The sequence below is a fragment of the Anomaloglossus baeobatrachus genome, chromosome 2 (assembly GCF_048569485.1).
Source record: "Anomaloglossus baeobatrachus isolate aAnoBae1 chromosome 2, aAnoBae1.hap1, whole genome shotgun sequence".
Classification (NCBI taxonomy): Eukaryota; Metazoa; Chordata; class Amphibia; order Anura; family Aromobatidae; genus Anomaloglossus; species Anomaloglossus baeobatrachus.
In genome coordinates this window covers 118,819,128-118,845,132 of record NC_134354.1, presented here as the reverse complement: position 1 = coordinate 118,845,132, position 26,005 = coordinate 118,819,128, and the positions used below count along the sequence as shown (strand labels likewise).

General features: G+C 44.6%; 1 protein-coding gene across 8 annotated transcripts in view; it reads left to right on the top strand.

Moving 5' to 3' along the window:
• RAP1GAP2 (RAP1 GTPase activating protein 2) overlaps positions 1–26,005 on the top strand; it is a 1,154,914-nt gene that overhangs the window by 774,257 nt on the left and 354,652 nt on the right. For 7 of the 8 annotated variants that reach the window (XM_075335284.1, XM_075335285.1, XM_075335283.1 and 4 more), the window contains one exon: positions 12,176–12,260. In XM_075335284.1, coding sequence (XP_075191399.1) covers positions 12,176–12,260 — 85 coding nt within the window. Of the gene's footprint in view, positions 1–11,931; positions 11,988–12,175; positions 12,261–26,005 lie in introns of those variants that run through there. The other variant, XM_075335286.1, reaches the window with a different exon arrangement.

Sequence of the window (26,005 nt, the reverse complement as noted above, 5' to 3'; positions counted from 1 at the left end):
ATACTTATCATCATCAGTCATTTAGGACAACATTGGATCATTCAGAGATCCTCAATGAACTTCTGGAGTGAGTTTGCTGCACTGAAACTAAAGGGGACGAATAATATTGCACACGCCACTTTTCAGTTATTTATTTTTTTAAAAAGTTTAAAATAAGCAATAAATTTCGTTCAACTTCACAATTGTGTTCCACTTGTTGTTGATTCTTCATCATAACATTAAAATTTTTATCTTATGTTTGAAGCCTGAAATGTTTGAAAAGGTTGAAAAATTCAAGGTGGGCCGAATACTTTTGCAAGGCCCTGTATGGTGTTTTAAGCACCTTAGGTGGTATTTATTTGTTACACCATTGTGAGTAAGATTGTTCCTTGCTGAAATATATTTTTTTACCATAGGGATTTATTATTTGACACTATGTACTTTATATCATTTTGATATACACTGAATTTGTTGTATTGTATATTTTTGCATAGATCATATATTAAGATATTTATTCATTAATTTATAATAATTTTTTAATAATGAACTACCCTTTGGTATATATAGACTCACCACTTGGTTTGATTTTTATGTGTGGTGATGCCCTCTTTTTTCTGTAACCAATTTCTGTCACATGCTTTAATAATAAAAGTTGTTGTTATGACCTGTTATGTGTTTTTTTCTCTTTTTCTTTGGTTTTGATTTATAATCCGTTTGGTCTGTACTGAATCCTAACCCTTGCCTCAGTATACTCCATACTTACACACTACGTACTCCTATTTATGTTGTTCATGTACGTTTCTTTTCCCTTGATTTAATCATTCTCAGTATTTGCCAAAATCAGGAGTGGGTAAAAAATGCAGAAGTGGTGCCCGTGTTTCTATTATGCTTTTCCTCTGACTGTTCCACACGTGGTTTTGGCTTCAAATACTGAGGTAAAAAACTCTCCAAACATTCAATGTGTGTATGTGGCCTAAGGCAACGTTACCATGATGGGCTTTTGGTGATTTTTTTACCTCAGTATTTATGTCACAATTGTCTACTTGCATGTAGGGACCAGTGACAGCCTTTGAACTGGAGCCTCTCATCTGGCTCTCTTCATTTAAATGGGTTTCGTTTCTCTTGGCACTGAAGTGGTTAAGTGCCAGTTTTTCTATTACAGCTTTTCCTAAGCAGTTCCTTGCTGAGTGTTTTCAGCTGCACTTACTTTGTAGTCACGCCCTTCAGCTTTAATTAGTAGTGTATCCCAGCAATCCCTGCTGAAGATACAAACTTATTTGGTCTCTGGCCACCTTTAAGGAAGGTTCTGCAGTTCAAGTGTCTGTGGTCAGGCTATATCCTTTTGGTTGTTTTTCCCCCTGTTTGTGTTTACTTCCCTGATGTGTTGTTAGTGCAGAGATGAGGTCTAGTGAACCCCACTTGCCCCTCACTAGTCAGGGCTACTATAGGGTCCCAGGTTCCTGTTCGGCGACAGTTGCAAAGACTGTATAGGGACTGGTGAGGAGAGGAGGGACAGCTGCAGGTGAGGTTAGGAGGTGCCCACCCTCCCCTCTCACTAGTTCCAGGGCCTCCTGTTGTTTTTGTGCCCCTGATGCCCCCCTTTTGGTTTTTTTTTGTTGTGCATCAGACAAATGTAGGTATGAATGCACCTCGCCACACTTGCTACACCTGGCAAGCTTAACAATTTGAAAGTCAAAACCAGGAGTGGATAAAAAATGGTGAAGTGGTGACTGTGTTCTATTACACTTTTCCTCTAACTGTTCCTGTCCTGGTTTTGGCTTACAAATACTGAGGTAAAAAACTCACAAATACTCAATGTCAGCATATAGCTTAAAATGCTGCGTTTTGACACAGCAATAATACACAGCATCAAAAACTCACTAAAACTCATTATGGGCACAGCAGATACAACAATAAAAGAAGCCCAGTAAGTGACACATCACTGGAATCAGGGGCTCTGCCCCTTCATTATGCTGCTTTCAGATGGGTTGGCATAAAGTTGATGACCTTTTTAGTTATAACTCAAAGGTAGCACAGCCATGTTCATTTATTGTCTCCTTCCTTCCAGGATGTGTTTCCTTATCATAAGACCACAATCAGTGATCCATCCCTATTTATCAACATTCATAAAAGATATCTACTCATAGCCGTCACACCCAGAGTATTCTATGGAAACATTGAATACAGTTCCTAATATTATGACTATATAAAGCATATATATATATATATATATATATATATATATATATAATCAGCAGGCAACCATTGAGTTTCTCTGGGAGCCTCAGAGTAAGAAGTGAAGCTTTTCCATGTAAATAGTGATTAGTTTGTCATCTCCTGCATAAGAAGATAGATCCACTTCAGTAATCATTACCTAGGACTGGATTCAGTCCAGGTCATTGCTCATATTTTAATAAAGCATAATCATGAGGTTTATTTCTGTTCCGCATATTTATATGATGCATTGGGTGTGAATATCACATTATTAGACGGTGCTGTATGTTTAGTGTGGAAGGAAAGTATTGCATATAATAGACTGTATGTATATGATACGGTCATTAGGGTTATGAGAGAAATATAATAAGTGGAAGATCTTATTGTTTCCAATTATGACTCATTTCATTGGTAATAAGATCACCCCACTGCAAGTCTGAAAATAAGATATTAAAATGTATATGATGGAGAGAGGCCATCACAAATGCAAACAAAAAAAGTGAAGAAAAGCTGAAGCGACAAGTGTATATTCTGTATATATTCAGTATGGACACATTGTACAAAGGAAATCTTAGGGGTACTTTGCACACTACGACATCGCAAGCCGATGATGCGATGTCGAGCGCGATAATCCCCGCCCCCATCGCACATGCAATATCTTGTGATAGCTGCTGTAGCTAACATTATCGCTACGGCAGCTTCACATGCACTTACTTGCCCTGCGACGTCACTCTGGCCGGCGACCCACCTCCTTCCTAAGGGGGCGGGTCGTGCGACGTCACAGCGACGTCACACGGCAGGCGGCCAATAGGAGCGGAGGGGCGGAGATGAGCGGGACATAAATATCCCGCCCACCTCCTTCCTTCCGCATTGGTGGTGGAGGCAGGTAAAGATAAGTTCCTTGCGCCTGCGGCTTCATACACAGCGATGTGTGCTGCCACAGGAACGAGGAACAACATCGTACCTGCCGCTGCAGCGAAATTATGAAAATGACCGATACTACACAGATCACCGATTTACGACGCTTTTGCGATCGTTTATCGGTGCATCTAGGCTTTACACGTCACTTTTGATTTGACCCCGACGACATCGCAGTAGCGATGTCGCAACGTGCAAAGTACCCCTTAGAGTATGTGCGAACGTTGCAACTCCTGGCAGAAAAACACACCAAAACGCAGTGCGTTTATACCTCGTTTTTGGTGCGTTTTGACATGCTTTTTCATAGTGAAGTCAATGGGTGGAAGGGCTGAAAAATGCCCCAAGAATTGACATGCAAATTATGTTCTGCACCAAATCTGCAAGGAAAAAATAAGCAACATGTGCACAACAATTCAGAATTCTCCGTCGCATCCAGCTCTGCTGCATGAAGGTGACAGGAGCAGCAGAATACACTGCCGCTCCTGTCAGCTCCACGCAGCTAATGAAGGGAATAGCGCGATCAGCTGAGCTGTCACTGAGGTGAGTAGCGCGATCAGCTGTATCCAGCGGTGGCCGCGATTAACCTCAGTGACAGCACAGCTGATCGCGCTACTCACCTCTTTTGCTGCGTGGAGTTGACAGGAGCGGCGGTGTCTTCAGCAGCTCCTGTCAACTTCATGCAGCAGAGCTAAATGCGACGCTGGAGGTCCGTGGATTACACCGGACATGGAGGGCTTTGTTGGGGTTAATAAATTGGTGATGAGGGAATTTGTTAGTGTTTTTTATTTCTAATAAAGGATTGTTCATGTGTGTGTGTGTTTATTTACTGTAACTTACAGGTTAATCATGGAAGGTATCTCGGGGAGACACCTGACATGATTAATCTAGGACTTATTGGCAGCTATGGGCTGCCATTAACTCCTTATTACCCCGATTGCCAACGCACCAGGGCCAATCGGGAAGAGCCGGGTAGAGTGCCAGAACAGTCGCATCTATTGTATGCGGCCATTCTGGGCTGCTACTGGCTAATATTATTAGGCTGGGGGGCTCCACATAACGTGGAGCTCTCCATCCTGAGAATACCAGCCTTCAGCCGTGTGACTTCACCCTGGCTGTTATCAAAATGGGGGGGGACCGCACGTCGTTTTTTTTTAATTATTTATTTTTTTCACTGCACAGTATAGTCCCGCCCCCCGGCGGCTGTGATTGGTTGCAGTGAGACAGCTGTCAATCAGCGTGGGGGCGTGTCTAACTGCAACCAATCATAGGCGCCGGTGGGCAGGGAATACGAGATTGTTTAATGAGCGGCTGGCTTTTTCAAAAGAGGAAAAGCCGCCGGAGTTTAGTCAACAGCCGTGCAGCGCCGCGCCGGTGATCGGGGATCGGTAAGTATGAGAGAGGGGGGAGACTGACCGACAGACAGCGAGAGAGGGACAGACAAGACAGAGAGAGACCGACAAACAGACAGAGAGACTGACCGACGGACTGAGGGAGTTTGACCGACATAGACAGGAAAAGAAAGAATGACCGACAACGCTAGAAAAAAGCACAAAACGTACACGGAGCATACAGAGATGCATCCGTGTCACGTATTGTGCTCACATAACCATTGACTTTCATGGTGTCTCGTGTGCGTGTTCCGTGCAGAAAACGGACATGCTTCCATGCAAAACGGAAACACATACGGATCACAGACACGGACACACAGACATTATGAAATAACGCACGTGTGACCTCAAACATAGATTAACATTGGTGCATGTTTGGCCGTGTGTCCGGTACATACGGAAACGGGCCAAACACGCACGTGTTTCACGGACGTGTGAAGGGGGCCTCAAACTGATGTCACATGGATCACATCAGTGTGCTGCCCGAAGAAAATGGAGATGTCACCATGTGGAGCACACAGACATGCGTATGCTCCCCACGGACAGTGTGAAAACATGGATGTGTGCGTAACCCATTGAATTTAGTGGGTCTATGTATGTCTGTGACTCCGATACGTTCAGAAACGGACGTCATGCGTACTGGAGACACGGACGAGTGAAGGAGGACTTATAGTCAGAAAAATATGGTGGCTGGCCAAGTATTAACATTAAATGGGGCTTCCTTTGATTTGGGCAGCATGCAATTACTTGCAGGTTCCCTTTACGACATGATTTAAAGGAAATCTGTCAACAGGTTTTTGCTACCTCATCTGAAAGCAGCATGATGTAGGCAAAGAGATCCTGAATCCAACGACGTATCACTTAAAATACTGGCTGCAGCCATTCTGACAAAATGAAAGATTTTAGTTTTAGCATGTAGCAGAGCTTAACAAGCTGCCTCCTCCCTACCAGGCTTTCAATGAACATTTCCATAGATAGAAGCTGCTAATCACAGAGGGGGGCAGAGTCAGATTTCAGCTCAGGTGCTGCTGTGCTAAAGCTATTGAAGCTTAAACATAAACACACTTTGTGATAAGAGATGCATGGCTGTAATCTGTATGTTAACCCTTGCAGCATGCTGTCTTTAGATTACATAGCAAAAACCTGCTGACAGATTCCCTTTAAATTGCTGTTTTTTTCTAGGACCAGGATTGATGTGAGCTCATATATTCTTTGTATTGATCTAAATTACATATTTTCAGAATTTATTTCAAACTACATTCACAGATAAAATACTTTTCATCATAATGCCTTTTGTACTCCGGTCTCCAGCGTGCTAGCATCATTTTAGGATACAGTCATACTGTTTCCTAGGTTTTATTATGCTGTGGGTTTCTTTCATTGTGTTCTTCTCCTTTGGTCTTTAATTGCCCATGTCCTCCTGGGTGCATCGGTCAGCTGTACTCAGTGGTGCCGGGGAACCATGTGGTCTGTTGCTGTAGTAACCCAGCTTGTTTGCAGTGTGATGAAAGCTGGATAAAGCTGTAAATTTAGGCCCGGTTGTTGCTAGATTTTTTCGGATACACTAACGAAGCTTGAATTTTGCAATTATCGGACTTCAACACCTTCCAGGTGCGGTCCAATTATCTGAGAATGTAGTTTGCACCAGGATTTGCTTTTAACACATTTCCTTTAAAGTAGATGACTGGCATCCAGACTAGCAGCTTTCTCCAAAATTATTTTAAGAACCTAAATTTAAAATCATATACTGTTTAATGGTATAAATATTTTGCGTAAATCAATAATGAATGTGTTAAACTTTGTTAGATATTTTAGAGAACCATCAGCAGATTTGGCTTCCAGTATCATCTTTATGCTGATGACACACAACAATACACTTCCTCCCGTGACCTCACCCCCGCTGTACTACGGAACACTAGTGACTGCCTGACTGCAGTTTCTAACATCATGTCTGCTTTCTATCTGAAACTTGACCTTTCCAAACCTGAACTTCTTCTACTCCCTCTGTCTTCTAACCATCCCAAACCCAACATCTCCCTCTCTGTGTGCGGCACCACGATAACTCCTAGGCCGCAGGCTCACTGTCTAGAAGTTGTGATTGACACCGATCTTTCCTTCACCTCCTATATACAATCTCTCTCGCCTGCTCTTGTCACCTCCACCTGAACAACATCTCTAGAATCTGCCCCTTTCTTACAATGGAAACTACAATAACCCTCACCGTGACCCTCATCCATTCCCGCATTGACTACTGTAATGCTCTATTAATTGACCTCACCCTAACTAGACTATCTCTTGTGCAGTCCATTATTAATTCAGCAGCCAAGGTCACCTATCTGGCTAATCGTTACTCGGATGCTTCCAATCTGTGCCAGTCATTGCACTGGTTGGTCATACATCATAGGATCCAATTCAAATTGCTTGCTCTCACCCAAAAACCTCTCCACAGTGCGGCACCCCCCTACATCTCCACCCTCATCTCGGTCTATCACCCTACCCATTCTCTACGCTCTGCAAACAGCTTTCGACTATCATCTACATTAATCCAAACCTCCCACTCCAGGTTCCAAGACTTCTCCCGAGCTGCACCCATCCTCTGTAATGCTGTACCCCCCCAAGAAACTAGGACAAATCACAACTTACACAGCTTCAGACACTCCCTAAAACAGATTTTTTAGGGCAACCTATCAACCTCCCTAATCGAAGTCAATTCATATAGAGCCCCTCCACTATTTTTCAGAACATATTTCTCCATCAAACTCTATCGCACCCAAAAGCAGCATAGAGATTGGCTGGTGACTGGGTCATGCAGCTTTGATCAATCCAACATTTCTTCAAGAAGGCTGGACTGTTGTTGTGAATATGCTCTGTACCTTGAAACCCCCACCTCACCCAATTGTAGATTGTAAGCTCTTAGGAGCAGGATTGTCATTATTTTTGCTTTATTATTGTATTGTCTTTAAGTGTAAAGGCCGCTTTACACGCAACTACATCGTTAACGGAATTCGTGACATGCATCCGGCCTCATTAGCGACGTCGTTGCATGTGAAACTCACCATATCGTTGATCGTTGTCGTTCTAATCCCTATTATTGTTGCTGTTGCAGGACGCAGGTTGTCTATCATTCCTGCGGCAGCACACATCACTACATGTGACACCGCAGGAACGAGGAACATCACCATCCCTGCGTCCACCCGCAATGAGGAAGGAAGGAGATGGGCGGGATGTTCGGCCCTGTCATCTCCGCCCCTTCGCTTCTATTTGGCGGCCGCTTAGTGACGCAACTGTGACGCCGCATGAACCGCCCCCTTAGAAAGGAGGCGGTTCGCCGTCCACAACGACGTTGCTAGGCAGGTAAGTATGTGTGACGAGTGTAAGCGATGTTGTGTGCCACGGGCAGCGATTTTCCCGTGACACACAACTGACGGGGGCGGGTACGTTCACCAGCGACATCGCTAGCGATGTCGCTGTGTGTAAAGTGGCCTTAACTTATGAGTGTTCGTTTGTATATGAACCTCTGAATTGTAAAGTGTTGCGGAATATGTTGGCGCTATAGAAATAAATATTATTTTTATTATTATTATTATTATTATTATAGAACTCTGGTATCACCCTTTCCTTCTACTAGCCTGTGCTCTATGAAAATACTCATATCCCCCTCAGTTGCTGAAAAATTATTTTATAGTACATACTTATATAGAAGGTAAAGATAAAGGGGTAAGAGGGGGATGCAGCTGCAGTTTTTAACTCCATGCCCAAAACTTCATTATAATCCGCTAATTTTCCCTTTTCCGCAGAATGTAAACGGGGTTTTTATAACTTCATTCACAGACTAAAACAAAAATCCAAAGAAAATACACATAATTTCTGCAAATTCCACCCAAAAAACAGCACATCTGCTGCAGAAATGTGGGTGCAGCCTTGGATTTCTGCGCCAGATGATCTAGCAGATTATACATTGGACTTGTGATGTTTGAGTATAAATTTATTGCTTCTGTGAAATAAAAGAGGGGACGTGTCATTGTCTCAGAGCACACAGCACAGGTCAAACATTTTCCAAGAAAACCACGTGTTCTTAAAATAAGGACAGCAGCAAAATATGGAGGTTGCACACATCTATGCAGCATATATGTAAAGCTGCAGAGCCATGAGTGTGTTTTATGCTTCTTATACAGTAACTGGCTTATTTACATTTGGTTAGTACACGTCTGAACATACTATAAATTCTATAATTATTAACACCTTGTCCACTGCTCCTCTGTGTCACTCTACTATGCTATAACATATTGTATTCCAGCTACGTCAGTGCCCACCGCTGCTGACTTTTCATCTTCACGCACCAGGCCGTCAGCGCAGTTGTGGTGAGCACCGACAGTGCAGTTGTCAGCATGACAGACAGAAGTGACCTGATTAGCAGCCTGGCACATCATTTTTGATCGGTATAAATGATAAAAATACTTTACTTCACAGTATGGATTTTTTTAGGTTGCAGCTTTTAGTATTGAGCAACAACTTTAACTCTTAAAGGGGTCACCGAAACATATAATGCCCTTTCAAAATATCTATTTCTAAGCCCCAACCACAATTGTAATTTGCTTTATTATAAAATTCCCTACAATTCTTCCTATATACGATATTCTTGTATCATTTTGTTTGCAGCTTTTATGACCCCTTTCATCACCCAACTCAAAATAGGATGTCATGATGGGGCAACACTGTCATAAATTACTAAGGCTTCTGTTGCCTCCATCCAATGATGACATCCTGTTTCAGGGATAATGATGGAGAAGTAACTGCAGCTTCGATCCTCGTTGTCAGCACCATCAGTCAACGCTTCTTGCATCTTCAGTGGCCGCTGCCAAAGTTTCTGGATTCAGGGTGACTGAAAACTGTGCCACCCAACAGCTTCTGGCAGTGACCTCCAACGAATCATCATCATGGAACGGTGTTGCTGTTACTCACCCTGCTTCTATTACCATCCCCTGATGACGATACATTTCAGGCAAAGAGGCGGGATTGCATCTGCGGTTACAGAAGTGTTTCGCCAATGAAGATGTAAGTGATGGTGTCTGAAGATGCAAGAGGCAGGGGCGTAACGATTGTAGTTGCAGAGATCGCCACCATGACAGGGCCCAGCAGGGTTGGGAGCCCAGCGCCCACCCTGCTAAGAAACATCCGTCTCGAGGCGAGGTCAGAAGCTGTGATCACTTCTCCATCACTCTCCCTGAAACAGGATGTAATCAAGGAATGCAAGTGGAAAGTGACCATGGCTCCACCCTCAAATCATGTGCTGTTTTAATAGATGTAATAGAATTATTATTATTATTTATTATAGAGCACCATTAATTCCATGGTGCTGTACATGAGAAGGGGATTACATAGAGAATACATATATAAGTTACAATAGACAGACTAGTACAGAGGGAAGAGGGCCCTGCCCTTGCGGGATTACATTCTATAGGATTTTGGGGAGTAGACAGTAGGTGGGGAGTAGGAAGAAAAAGTTAGTGCATCCCCAGCCTCCTGTGACTTCCCACCTCAAATGAAAAGTCCCTGGAAATAAGAAGAACATATGTACATTTTTATTGAATATAGAAAAGGAGATTGTAGATAAAATTCCGTATGTTACAAATTTTCTGCACAAGAAGATTTCAGGGGACCGTGATGCTGCGCTCATGTAAATGAGATTGTTGTCCTGTCCTTGTATTACAATGATAATGACCTACAGATTTAGCCATTCATTATATGTTACTATTAATGGGGAGGGGCATCCAACATTTTTGTTCCAAGGTGCCTCCACCAACCTTGACTTGGCCGTCGATGGGCATCTATGCGCATACATACCACTGTGTTTATGTTATGCCCCTGAGACACTCAGGGCACTACAGGGAACTGTATCCTCTTGGGGATGCAGAACCTACCCCCTGGCACCTAGAGTACCAGTGCCTTTTCCACCAAAACACAATCTAAATCCTAGTTCTCCTTTCCACACTGGGCATAGAACCATGTAAGGAGATGGTCACCATGGGAACAAGTCCCTGGGTATATACAGCCTGGTGGGACGGGTCAGTGTGTAGTGAGGAGTATAGCGTTGGGAGCACAGAGGAGAGGTGTGCAGATGTGCTGGAGCTGGGTCCGTGTAACGGTGGCCCCAGGGGCACAGGAAAGAGGTCACAAGGACGGGTACCGAGATACCACTGGGACCGGAGCACGCACGGGGCACAGGGCCCTAGATCAAGTGCAAGTTTTAGACTGTTTGGCAAATACCTGCCCGGTGAGGACACCTTCATGGACTTCACCAAACCAAATAATCCGGGGGCATCAGCAGTAAACTAGGATCGGGGTTTGGACACTTACCTCCTCGCAGGGTCCGCACTGCCCGCTGTACGGAGGAGACTGTACCCCACAATGGACAGTCAGGGTCCCCAAACGCTCCATGCTATGAGGACTCAATCTATAGAGAGTGCCGGGGAGAGAGCAACCTGGGTTACTACATTGGCACTGGTCCTCCTGGAGCCTGAACCAGCAACCTCTGGGTCCACAGCGAGTAGAGACTGTTAAAAACACCCTGGTGTGGTCTCCATTATTGCCCCACTACATCTCCCAGTCACAGCCCTACCTGCGGAGGGCCTACCATCACAGCTGCAACTACCACCAGCCCTGGGAGTACCTACATTAAGCAGCAGCGGTTCTCCATCCCTAACCGCAACCCACAGATGGCGTCACATGACAAAAACTCTTATGTCCCCTGTAAATACCCCCATTAACAAAAAGCACAGGACCAGACAATGGCCACCAGAGTGACATTCCAATTTGTTACTGCCCGGGACCGAGTACCCCCTTCTTTGGATGCTACATTTACACTACACATCTACATTACAGCTGGTCTACAATATAGCTTCTTATGTTTATCCCACTATTTTCCTGATCAATAACATTCGTGCTTCCATTTAATCTTGTTACACTATAACACAAGGCGACGTCCCATCTTTTAGAAGGATCCTTTTTTTTTTTACTAAGCGCTTAATGCACCTGCAAGCTATAATATTCAGTGAACCAGAAGCAAACACATCTTCCTTTCCATGCCCCTGTATTCACTCTCCCGCTCTGCGAGTACATAGATACAATGGAGCATCCGGTTTTCCCCTCCGTGTGCTCAGTTGGTCTCCAGCATCTCTCCTATCATACGCGCTGTGTGTAATCCTTTATACCTCAGACAGGAAAGCCAGAAACAAACAGAATGTGGCCCATAACAAGCTCATGCCAGATGGGAGATTGGAGGGGGGAGGGCCGAGGGAAATTTGGCGTAATGAGATTGTCATGGAAACACAAATCTATCTGCCTTTTTCCTGAGTGAAAAGCACCTGAAATTAATTTTACCTGTAACACGTTGTGGGGGAAGCTCCGAGTCACCAGCTGAAGCACCGGGTGCACTGGTTGTTATTTTTTTTACCTTTGTGGAATTTGGGAAGCCATGATGAAACCGTGGTAAGAAGACCCTCTGCCGTGTACATAACTCATTACTACTACTGTGTGTTAATAAATAACCTAACCTATTATATCAGGCCTTAAATTGGGTAATACAGACTAATTTTCTAACTTTTTGGATATTTTATGTCTTTTATACTGTATATAGGAAACATAATTAATAGTAATCATCCATTTTGTATCGACAGGAAACAGGAGCTGTCCAACTCTTCGGAAGTTACCCTACCGGACCGCCCCCTGTCCCCTCCGGCCACAGCTCCCCCAACAATGAAGGTAAATGATAAAAATCTTATTATAACCGATCCCGATGATAATTTGGATTTTGATCTCACAGATCTGCTAATCATAATTTTATATAGCAATAAACTCTCAGGCCTTATATAAGTAAAGTTTTCTTTAAGTGCTCAATATGATGACAGTTTCTAATGTGTCTTGATCAGTAATATATTATTGAGTTAATTAATAGGGATGATCGAATACTTTGATTATCCGGCTTCGTGAATATTTTCCGAATACCTTGCCACTATTTGACTATTCGATGCGCAATGTAAGTCTATGGGAAGCCCGAATAACAACTATTCGGAACTATTCGTGCTTCACATAGACTTATATTGCGCATTGAATAGCCTAACAGCGGCGAGGTATTCAGAAAATATTCACTAAGCCGGATAATCGAAGTATTCGATCATCCCTATTAATTAAATATTAAAATAATCCACAGATTTTGGGGACGCAGATATGTTTATATGCAACAAATTGATGGATGACGTATGGATATATAGAAGACTAAATTGCCAATCACATAGTACACCACCTACACTAGAGGCGTGTACTTATATGTATATTTGGCTCCCTCTTTGTACATCCATGTATTATTGATTTCTTCTTGTCCTGAAGAAGGAGATTGTGTTCTCCGAAATGCGTTGACTAAAATAAAGAGAATATACTTTTAATCAACAACTCATTCATTCGGCGGCTGCGCGGCACTAACCCCGTCTCCTCAACAGCATTGAAGTGATCTAGACTAGATTGGCAGAGATTGACAATTAGTCACATCTTAAGGAGGAATTTTACCCCTAACTATATAATCTCATTTCTGGAAGAAACACTGTCTAAAACCATGGACTAGTATAAACTTCATTTTTTTCTTTGATTTGTAACTTTTCCTTAAAATTAAATTGTAATTTTAAGGAAAAGTTGTACATTTTCCATTAAAGATTAAATGCATCCATTACAGATCCTGCTGCAGTAATGTGCTATATGCAATATGTCAGATTAAAGGGAATCTATACTTTCATTTAACAAAGTTGTCATGTTTGTACGTGACTAATATTAACACCATTTCTGGCCATTAGAAAATGTGTATTCTGCATTTTCAGTTTTTTCCCCCCTTAACAGGGACTATATTTAAAGGGAATCTGTCACCAGATTTTTGCCACCTAATCTGAGAGCAGCATAATGTAGAGACAGAGATCCTGATTCCAGCAATGTGTCACTTACTGGGCTGCTTAGTGTAGTTTTGATAAAATCACTAATAAGCAGTAGATTATCATTACAGGACTACTTGGTGTACTGCCTGGTAGTCCCGCATATTCATGAGCTCTGTATAACTGCTAGATCTGCAGCAGAGTAAACATTGATTTTATCAAAATGACAGCAAACAGCTCAGTAAGTGACACATCGCTGGAATCAGGATCTCTGTCTCTACAGTATGCTGCTCTCAGATGGGGGAGCAAAAACCTGGTGACAGATTCCCTTTAAATAGTAATTGACTCTGAAGTAGTGTGAGGAGACAAGCTGCTCTAATGTTTCCGTACAATAAACACATAAAGAAAGGGATTCCTGCTGTTTTTCTCTTTGGAAGAACACAGACAGGAGCAGCAGAGGTATGGAGGGTATGATACAGCAGTACTAAACTGTGTAGCTGTGAGATAATCTCTCTGCCTCTGAATGATTTCCACCTTCTATGGCTTGTCTTCAGCAGGATGGATTTGAAATATTTTTTTTTAGAGTGAAAGATGTGTTTAAAAGATAGGAAGAAGGGAAAAAGTGGCTTATAAGTGGGTAAAACCCCCAAATTTCTCTAATAACATATTACAAAGTTTCTTATATTTGCTTTTACTATTGACTTATGCAAAGTTTATTGAAAGTAATAGTTCCTATTTAAGCAATGTATTAGTTTATTTAATATTCACAAGTTAATGTCTACTTACTTAAAGGGAACCAAACATCAGCATTCTCCTATATAAGGTGCAGCCAGTGCAGTACTGGCATTATCAGGCACAGTGTGTACATACCATTAGTGGGCAGCTCGGGTGTTTAGGCTGTGAAATCCAACTTTATAAAGTTTGAAAAATCAAGCACTTTTTGATTGACGTGTGCACCTCTCTCCTAATGTCCGGGAGGGTTATGCTCGTGTATCCCCCCACCCGTTGCCTGTTCCTCCCTCTCTCTGGTTGTATTCAAATTTCTCTCTTCAGAAACATGGCGCCGGAGTTGGCACCTGCGCATAGCGCTTATCTCCAGTGCCATGTTTCTGAAGCCCGCAGTCGCTAGTATTACCTGAAGCTACGATATCGTGCTGCCCCAGAACACTGTGACCGAGTCTCACAGCACTGCCGTCACAGGGTCATGTGAGTCCATTGTGAACTTCTCACCTGACCCCCGATGTCGCTGGCAGGCTGCTGTCGGCTTTTTCCTGTGGCGTCCCGGTGCCCTAGGCGGCTGCTGTGCTGGCACGGTGTCCTGGGGCGGCACGATATCGTAGCTGCAGGTAATACTAGCTACTGCGGGCTTCAGAAACATGGCGTCGGAGATAAGCGCTATGCGCAGGTGCCAACTCCGGCGGCGGGGGGGCGGGGATACACGTGCATAACACGCCCGGACATTAGGAGAGAGGTGCACACGTCAATCAAAAAGTGCTTGATTTTTCAAACTTTATAAAGTTGGATTTCACTGCCTAAACATCTGAGCTGCCCCCTGATGGTATGTACACAATGTGTCTCATAGTGCCAGTACTGCACTGGCTGCACCTTATACATGAAAATCCTCATATTTGGTTCCCTTTAACCCTTCCATTCCATAGGCAGAAGTAGCAGGTCTCTATGGTAGAAAGTACCGTCACCAAAGACAAAAGTCTCCTTTAAAGGGAACCTGTCATGTAAAAATGCACTAAGAGTCCTGCTGCCAGGAGGAAGTGATTTTTATTCCTCCCTGAAGCCTCGGTGTGACATTAGTCACTGCTCACAAACAAGCATTGAGGCAGGATTGTCAAACATTCTGGGGCCAGATACCAACAGAGCATGTCGTAAACTAATGGGAAAGACAAAGGCATAGTCAGGTCAAGGGTCGGGGTCAGAATACCAGGAGGATAGCGGATCAGAGCAAATGTGCAAGACAAATGGATGGTCAGAGAAGGCCCAAGATCTCACAGCAATAGATCAAAACACAGACCACAAATATACAAGGCCAACATGCACCAAAGAGCAAATGCTAAAACTGACAGTGACGTGGGACTGACTGCTCAGCTAAGTAGCTGGGCAATCACAGAAAACAGGGAAACCTGAAGAAGCCCAGCAAGTCCAAGTCTCAAACTGAATAGCTGAGCTGCCAATAAACACACTGACATCTCAGTACACCCCTGCATTAGATTGTACTGTTACTCACTCAAGTAACAGCTAAGATTCTATGGGGCACTTTCATTCACTGCATCCAAGGTGCACTAGGCAGAGGAATTGTGACACTCAGACTTTCAGTCATGGGGCACGGCTGGCCCACTGCCAACCACCACGTAGTGCATATATAAGTTCCTCCTTACAGCAGGGATCTCAGTGCAGTGGCCCCACAGCATCAGAATGCTATTACCCTGTGTGGCGCAGCTGTGGCTTCAGGCGCCACAGGGTACTGCACTCCCATTAGAGTGCAGTACTTATCCCGGATCCAGGGAAGGTCGATGCTGGTTTCCACTTACACAAACATACAGTTAGTGGGTTGCCCTCCCCAATGGGGACCAGGCCAGGGTCGGATCACAGTAGGGGGTCATTACAGCGGTGGGTTTACAGGACGCCGCTGCACCAGGGGCTCCCCAGATCCACTGGGATCGGGTACTCAAGGTCAGGGAGAAGCAACCGGAGTCAGGAGCACACAGTGGGAAGAGCAGGTTGACCTAGTGAGAGTAGTGAACCAGCCTGTGGCAGCGGCTGGGGGCAACAGCTCAGAACACACAACACAACTACAACAGAAAAAGTACAGCTTTAGACACAGAGTAGAGCGGACAATCCACGAGCGGCTCTATGGGCCAGGGCGTTCAACACGGTTGCTGGGGAGAAGTAGGGTAGCTGCTTCCACAGGATCGGTGCTGTCGGGATACAGAATCCTAGGGCAGATATACTTCACGTTATCTACCACCTCTGCAAGGGTCGCAGGGAATGGCTTAGAACAGTCACCAGACCCATCCCAACGAGTCTGCAGCCAAATAGCATATAGGATCCGGGGATGAGGAACGGCCCCACAACAGAACCGCGCTCTCAGCATACAGAATGGGACACTTTACTGACACAGGGACCCTCAAGTGTTTCACGCCATGGGCGTCTGATACTTAGTGCATCAAAGGAGGAAAGGGCTCACAGGCTGACACACACACCGGACTTGACCTTTCACGAATCCTGGATAGCTGGAGCCTATCGTGGTGGAGAACAGTGCTCTGGGGCAGTACCTGAACGATCTGTGAGTAAAAAGTCCTGGAATCACTGCCCCTGTTTCTGCCTCTCCTTTACTTGCACCGTCGCCCAGTGCTGAGCACCAATGGGGACTACTACCACCCCCACCATCCTCTCGGGGACTGCTCCGCCTGTGGGGAGCGACACCATTCCGGTTGCACTCGACAACTGCCCCGGTGAGAGACCCTGCAGCGGCGGCCCATCCCTGGCCGCGTACCACAGGTGGCGTCACGATCTTAAAAGACTTTCCTAACCGTCACTACCACCCCTATCCTCTGTCCTGCCTCCCATCCTTTCCCTACCCTCTTGTATGCCTCGGGGCAATGGAACCGGGTCAGGCCACCCCGTGACAACGCAGAGGATCTGCACCCCCGGCCAGGCAACAAGTAGGTTAAAAGACCTGCCCGGTAGGGCACTACATTGGTATACCACATCAAACACCTCACCTATAAGTAACAAGATAATAAAATTATCCAGCACAGTTAAAATGAAGTACGGACTACAAAAGAAGCTGTAAAAATACCATTAAAAACTCAAATGGCAATAGTGTTCTCTGCAATAAGAATATGCTGTAGACTGCAAAGCTGCACTATATGCAAAGTATTAGGCTGGATTCACATTGTGTTTTAGTCTACGGTCAGTGGCTCTATATCGTCTTGTGTTTGGAAACCTGGATTCGGATGTACACGTTGATGGGGCAGTGTTTGTGTCGAACATCATTTTAGCCCATATTTACCTATTTGAGGTGGGTTCTTAGACACAGTCGATTACATTATGGAGCCCACCTTCAATAGGCAGAAACAACTGAAAATGATGTCCGACAGAGCACAATGTGACTCCGTCTGTGTCACTACAATCAATGGCTTTGTCAGCGTATACATCTGAATCCCACTTTCTTGAGCTTCAGACATAAGCACCAACAGAGCCATTGACCGTAGGCTAAAACACAATGTGAATCCAGCCTAATCCCCCCCATATATAATCAGTTGTTTTCCTATTGTTAATCAATGCTCTGATCATTAGCTTAGGATCCCAATTGATTTCTTAGTAGAGGAAAAAGTAATGAAAAGTAATTAAGGGATTAAAAAATTGTTATATGGGATTGGAAATAAATTTTAGATGAGCCATGTGCTATATAGGCTCTACCACTAAAGCAGAGGAAATGGCTGAATCCATATGGATGGTGATTGGGATATCCTGGGGCTTTTCAGTAATATCAATAACAGGTAATCCTGGAAAATTTTTATAAGCAAAGAAATATCATGAACTGACTTGTTACACCGGTGACGACCTATTACCGGGAGGTGTTAATTATCAGTGAGAACATTAAAACGAGCCATTCTTTCACAAATGTTAGTAATGGCAGACAACATGGTGACGGGCTGGATTTTATACACCTGTGATAATGGGACTGAATGGAAAAACCTGAATCAAGTGATTAAATATATAGTATATATTCCCTTTTGGTGTTATCAGGATTGCCCCCTTAGGCCCTGTGCGCACTAAGCATTTTTACCCGCGGTTTTACCCACGGTTTTGCTGCAGAAATTTCTTGAGAAATGTTTGTAATATTTCTGCAGACATTTCCCAGCAAAACCTATGGGAAAAAACAAATATCTGTGCGCACACTGCGTTTTTTTCTCAAGAAAATTCTTTCTGCAGAATTTCTTGAGAAAATTTCTTGAGAAAATGTGCATGTCACTTCTTTTCCGCAGGTACCTGCGGTATTTCACTCCATTCACTGTACTGTAATCTCGAAATACCGCAGGTATACCGCAGGTAGCAAATGATGTGCAGTATACCCTCGGTATAGCCGCGTTTTACCTGCGGTAATGTTCATCACTGCCCTGCGGTTTGCGGGGATGCCGAGCGCTGCTGTCAGGAGGTTAGATGAGATCATTACCTGCAGTGACGATCTCCTGCACTGCTGACGTCAGCGCGGTCACTGCCGTCTATGCCCGTCTCGCGGGTGGCCCGAGACTGTCACTAGCGGTGACGTCACGGGCTCTCGCGATACTGCTGAGAACGCAGCGGGCATAGAAGGCAGTGAGAGCGCTGACGTCAGCAGAACAGGAGATCGTCACTGCAGGTAGTGATCTCATCTAACCTCCTGAAGTCAGCGCTCGGCATCCCCTGCAGTGACCTGGGCTGACCTATTGATGTTAGCTCAGGTCACTGCACTACTCTCCCAGCCAATGGGGAACATTCTGTTGTTCATTGACTGGGACAGTGACTATGCTATGGATCACCGTGGGAACCCCTTAGTGGATTATGCTGGACCTGGAATTGATTGTTCTTTTCAATAAATTGGTGAAAGAGGGAATGTTTTGGGGAGTGTTTTTTCAAATAAAACTTTTTTTGTTGTCTGTTTTTTATTTCTTACTGACTGGGTTTGTGATGTCGGGTATCTTATAGACGCCATGACATCAATAACCCCAGGGCCTGATGCCAGGTGACATTACACATCTGGCATCCACCCCATATATTACCCCGTTTGCCACCGCACCAGGGCAACGGGATGAATTGGGGCGAAGCACCAGGATTGGCACATCTAATGGATGTGCCACTTCTGGGGCGGCTGTGGCCTGCTCTTTTTAGGCTGGGAAGTGTCCAATAACGATGGACCTCCCTAGTCTGAGAATACCAGACCACAGCTGTCCGCTTTACCTTGGCTGGTGATCCAATTTGGGGGGGACGCAACGTTTTTTGTTTTAAATTATTTATTTAATGTAAAATAACAGCGTGGGGTGCCCTCTATTTTGGATTACCACCCAAGGTAAAGCTGCCAGATGTGGTCTGCAGGCTGCAGCCGTCTGCTTTACCCTAGCTGGCTACAAAAGATAGGGGGGATCCCACGTTGTTTTTTTTTAATTAATTATTTATTTTTTGGCTAAATACAAGGCTAAGCACCCTTTAGTGCCACATGAAAGTCACTAAAGGGTGCCAGCTTAGAATATGCAGGGGGGTGGGACATTATATAGGTCTTTCTCATCTATTATCTATCTATCTATTCATCTATCCATCTTTCCCTCTATCCATTATCTGTCTGTCTATCTATGTATCGATTATCTATCTATTATCTATATTATTTATTGCAGTTACAGCATAAAAAAACGGAGGTACCAACCTGCGGAAAAAACGCTGCAAAAACGCGGCAAAAACGCATGCGTTTTTCCTGCGGTTTTGGTGCGTTTTTTTACCGCAGGTGCGGTAATCTTCAACTCCCAGAAGTTTCTCAAGAAATTTTCTTGAGAAAAATCACTTTTCTAGTGCGCGCATAGCCTTATTATATTAGAGAACAGCAATCCTATAACATACTTGTACTTACTGGTGGCTCTAGATAGAAAAGTAGAATGGACACTTTATATTTGCTGTTTGTAATCATAATATAATTAGGGATGATCAAATACCTCAAATATTCGGCTTCGCGAATATTTTCCGAATAGGTCGCCGCTATTCGACTATTCGCAAATATTTGATGCGCAATGTAAGTCTATGGGAAACCCGAATAACAAATATTCGGAACTATTCAGGCTTCCCATAGACTTACATTGCGAATCGAATATTCACATAGCGGCGACCTATTCGTCGGATATTCGCGACGCCGAATATTTGAGGTATTCAATCATCCCTAAATATAATGAGTATACTTTTATTTTAGTAAAATTGGCTGGGATAGATTTCATTCACATTTCAGGACCTACAGTTTTATTATAAAAGATCCAGTTAGAGGCCTGTACAGAAGTAGGGATATGTACAAGTGTATCATGACAAGAGCTAATATACTGGTTAATTATTCTAAGAGTATAATTGACTTACATACTAAGTATTAGTTTGCTCTATGCAAGTGATTAATGCATACCAAGCAATTATAGTTATCCCATGGAATTTTGCATAATAGTAGTGTATATTTAGACATGTATGTTCAGTATATATACTTTAAGAATTTATCTAGAACATTGCTCATCCTGGGTATCAATTGGACACTAGGTTTGTGTTTGAGTATAGGAACAACTGAAAATTACATATGTAGTGATGGGCGAATAGTGAAATATTCAGGTTTGGGTTATTTATACCAATTACTATCCCAGTATTCGTCACACATAACAAACCTAATGCAGGGGGGAACACAAGCAATTTTCTTGAAGATTTCCCAGAAAAATGCTCGGGTTCCCCATTGACTTGTATTAGTTTCATTATTCGTGACGAATACTGGAATAGTACTCGGTATTCGATACGAATAATCCAAACCCGAATATTTCATTATTTGCCCATCACTAGTCATATGTCATCAATGTGCAGTCTGAAAGACCTGGCATACATCACCTGCAAACTTCAGAAGGATCAGCTAGCTTAGGCTAGGTTCACACACTGCGTTTTTTTGACGCTGCGTTTTTGTGCGTTTTTTGCGGCAAAAACCGCACAAAAACGCACCCGCGTCAAAAAAACGTGGCAAAAACGCACGCGTTTTGCCACGATTTGGTGCGTTTTTTTGCTGCGTTTTGCTGCGTTTTTGCTCACTGCGTCTTTATGCATTTTTTATCAGTGAACAAAAAAAAAAGGTCTGATGTCATTTCCTTCTTCAATGTGTTCTTCATTCTCCACTAGTGTATGCAGAAGAGCAGACAGCTGCAGAACTACAAGGCTCAGCATGCTCCATCCAATAGTGTATGCAGGAGAGCAGACAGCAGCTGCAGAACTTCAAGGCTCAGCATGCTCCATCCAGGACTGTATGCTTGAGGGAGAGTCAGGGGGAGCAGACCTACAAGGCTCAGCATCCACCATCCAATAGTGTATGCAGGAGAGCAGACAGCAGCTGTCGAACTACAAGGCTCAGCATCCTCCATCCAATAGTGTATGCAGGGGAGCAGACAGCAGCTGTCGAACTACAAGGTCCGCATCCTCCTTCCAGGACTGTATGCAGGATTTCTTTGCCCCCCCCAAACAAAAAAAATGACGTGGGCTTCGCCATATTTTTGTATGCTAGCCGGGTACAGCAGGCAGGTACGGGCTGCCCCCAACCCCCAGCTGCCTATTTGTACCCGGCTGGGAACCAAAAATATAGGGAACCCCTTTTTATTTAATTATTTCATGAATTTCATGAAATAATTTAAAAAAGAAAATGACGTGAGCTTCGCCCAATTTTTGAGTCCAGCCGGGTACAACTAGGCAGCTGGGGATTGGAATCCACAGTGCAGGGTGCCCATGCTTTCTGGGCACCCCCGCTGTGAATTGCAGTCCCGCAGCCACCCCAGAAAATGGCGCTTTCATAGAAGCGCCATCTTCTGGCGCTGTATCCAACTCTTCCAGCTGCCCTGATGCCGGGTGGCTCGCTGGGTAATAATGGGGTTAGGGCTAGCTGTATAGCTGGCCCTAAGCCCGAAATTCATGGTGTCACGCCAATATTAGACATGGCCACCATGAATTTCTAGTAAAGATAAAAAAAACCACAACACACAGAAAAATATTTTTATTAGAAATAAAACACAACACAATTAGTAACTCCATCTTTATTGAAATAAAGAACCCCCCTCCGCAGTAATCCTGGGTCAAGGGTCCCGCGCCGTCCAATCCGGATCCAATATCATCTGATCGGTTTGCTGGAAGGCAAAGCGATCAGATGATGTGTCAGGTTCCAGGGGCTGAATCACATCACACATCAGCTGATTGTATAAAAGCCGCTTATACAATCAGATGATGCATAAGTGCAAAAAAAAAAAATACTCACTTATGTGCTGATTACCAGCAGCTCCTAGAGCGATTGGAGGAGTCTGATCCTGTCCGATCGCTGCAGCAGCTGCCGGTAATCAGGGATGAAGTCTCCTGACGCATCCGCTGATAGGTGAAGCCGGCCAGGCGCCCGCGTCACCGCGATACTTACGATCACCTGATGCGTCAGGTGACTGCATCAGGTGATCCATCGCCAGGTCCTGCATCTATTGTACTGCCCGGGGAGACTGCACACACCCGGAGCGGCGATACCGTGCGTAGAGATGGGAGCGGGCATGGCACCGGGAGTCTGCAGACAGGTGAGTATAACTTTTTTTTTTGTTTTTTACTGTTAACTTTTGTTTTCACAGCCGCTTCCACCTCCCGCCCAGACATGGCGCCGCACGGCAGCATACATGCCCAGGACGGGAGGTGGAAGCGGCGGTGACGGTACTGTGAGGATTCACGCTTCTGTATTTACTGACAGAAGGAATCCTCTTCCTGTACACGTCACTTTACTACCCACCTCCTGCGTTTATAGCTGCGTTTTTGGTCTTAGAAACGCACCAAAACGCACCAAAACGCAGCTATTTGCGTTTCTCATTGCGTCTTTCAACATCCCATTGCACTCAATGGATGAAAAGCGCAGTGAAAAACGCGGGAATAATTGACATGCTGCGTTTTTGTGGCACCACAAAAACGCAGCTGAAAAAAAACGCTGTGTGCAGACAGCAGAAATGAAAACTCATAGACTTTGCTGGGGAAGCAAATTCATGCAGTTTTCTGAGCAAAAACGCACCCGAAAACTGCGCAACAACGCCGCGAAAAACGCACTGTGTGAACTTACCCTTATACTGTATGTGTCATCCCTTCCAACTCTTCCCCAGCATTGGGCATGTAGGATTTCAGTCTCTGATTCTTTTGTTATCAGAGTGGATAAATCTCCACCATCAGAGAGATCTGGTTGTGGATTACTCATCTATACCTATTGAAAACACATGACTCAGTGGAATGAGGAGGTTGGCTAGAATGGATGGCAGCCAAATAAGTTGCTCGGCCCACAGCTATGGGCACCTAAAGGTTTGCAGCCATTCACGAAATACAGTTGTTGTATTCAATACTACTAAATGCATAATGGTTGCTTTATTTCTGATTATGTATGGTAAGAAAAAGCCTTGCTGTTTCAGTTTTAAAGAGGTGGTCCACTGCAATGTATTGTGGTCACAAAGATTTAATGCCAAGGAAGAAGGCTTTTTCTAAATATCTTTGTAGCGCCCCACGGGGCAGATGTTTTAACCTACTCGTTGCCTGGCCGCGGGTGCAGATCCTCTTCATTGTCACAGGGTGGCCTGGCCCGGTTCTGTTGCCCCAAGGCATACAGGAAGGAGCATTGGAGAGTGGCAGGGAGGATGGAGATAATAGTCGAGGGTTAGGAAAGTCTATTAGGATCGTGACGCCATCTGTGGTACGCGGCCAGGGATGGGGGCCACTGCTGCAGGGTCTGTCACCGGGGCAGATGTCAGGTGCAGCAGGTATGGTGTCACTCCCCACAGGTGAAGCGGGATTATCCCGGTAGGATGGCGGGGGTTTGGTGGTAGTCCCTGTTGGCACTGTAGCGCTGGGTGTCGGCATCGGTAAAGGAGAGGCAGAGGCAGGGGCTGCGGTTCCAAGTCTGTTTACTCACAAGTCTATTAGACGCTGCCCGAGGCACCATTCTCTGCCACAATGGGCTCCGGCCAATCCTGGATAGTCGGCGGTCACCGCCTCCTGCTCCAAGCCACGGGCCCATGAAGAGAGAGAAACACTAACTCCAGTTGTGAGTGCTAGGTGTTATCCCAAGCTGTGCCCAGGAAGGCTCTGTCTAAGTGTGATGGTTACGCCTACTTCTACCCCATGTGGTGACCGTCCACGGTGGTTGTCCTAGCGACTGGGGAAGTGCCATGCTTCGTGATGGCTGGCTACCCTGTCTGCTGTAGTCCAACCTCCTGTGAGTAAGCACCTGCTGTTGTTTGTGTGTGTTTTGTGAAGACACTGGCAGGTTAACCCCCTCCTGACCCAGGATAGATATTACCCCATAAAAGTGGTGTTATACCCTGTGGCGCTTGAAGCCCAAGGGTACCACACCTTCTGTTGCCAATTCTGCCGGTTAGCGGCATTATCGCTGTCCGCTCAATCACCATCACGTGACCCAGGCTGCAGCGGCCTTTAATGTCCAGTGATATCACGTGAAGTTCCGGAATTGGAAGTTGACCCGCATCATGGAGGTGGGCTGCAGTCTCCCTGAGTGACTGGGCTGTCGGCGAAGTTTCACTGCACATCAGAGCCCGGCTTCACCCATACTTGTGGCGCTCTGTTAAGGAAAGCAGTGAAGGAGAGAGCGTGCGACAAAATGATGGGCTGTGATGTGTGGTGAAATTCTGCCCACAGCCCTGTAACTCAGGGAGACTGGGTCACACCTCGGTGATGCATGGTCAACTTCTAATTCCGGAACTTGATGTGACATCACTGGACATCAGACGCCGCTGCAGCCGAGGGTCACATGATGGGGACTCAGCAGACAGTGATAGTGCCACTCAGAGGCAGAATTGGTAACAGAAGGTATTTGAAAAAGCCTTCTGCGTCAGCTTTAAATTGATGTGGCCACTATACATTGTAGTGGACCACCTCTTTAGGTAACAGGCCTTCTGCACATAGATGTAATGGATCACCGCCTCTAGCTAACTGCCTTGTGCGATCTAGAAAAGGAATATGGTGGATTGATGTGGTAGAAAAAGTGGGGCAGTAAGAGAGTGACAACTGTAGAATGCGCACCATGTAGTTGTCTATCACTTCCTCTATGTGGCCGTGAATTAAAATCAGATTTCCATCAGTCTTTTTAGGTAACCAGATAGTGGCACACTGAAACGTGTCGGTAAAGAAATGTGGGAATTTACTACATGAAAGCCAGTCACATCCATAGATGAATATATATACAGTATATATTACATACTTGTATTACATTTGAATTCCACACGGTGAAGGCTACAATCAAATTATCCTGAATATCTTCATTAACATTCCAGTAATTATCATTTCATGTTTTGATTGATTGTCTACACTTATCAGCCATTCATGAACAGCTCAGACGTTCTGTGTACATGACAGATCCAGAATTTCCAGGTAGGAAAATGACAAGTTTCCAGATATCTCTTATACAGCTGACAGGCGGAAACAATAACACATTTCTAGGAAAAGAGTGGGTATGCTGCTTACCTAACAAGAAGCAGTCTGCACAGGCAAATTAGGATACTTGGCCTAGTTTGTTACTGTCAGTGGAGATACAGATGGTCTGTTTTTCTGTATAGCCACTACTATGTGTGTAAGTAGCACAATAATGACATCTGATGAAAATCGAATGTATACAGGCTAATAGTAAAACCCAATTTACCATGATAAAATACAAGTTGTATTGCTTGTATTTCTTTAGTGAAGACATATTGCACTCATCCTGCACCTCTACTATTCTGAAATACAACTCGGACTAATGTTCCTTTAAAGGGAATCTGTCAGCAGAAAGCCCTAATAAAAATCGTTCCGTTAATGGCCAGATCC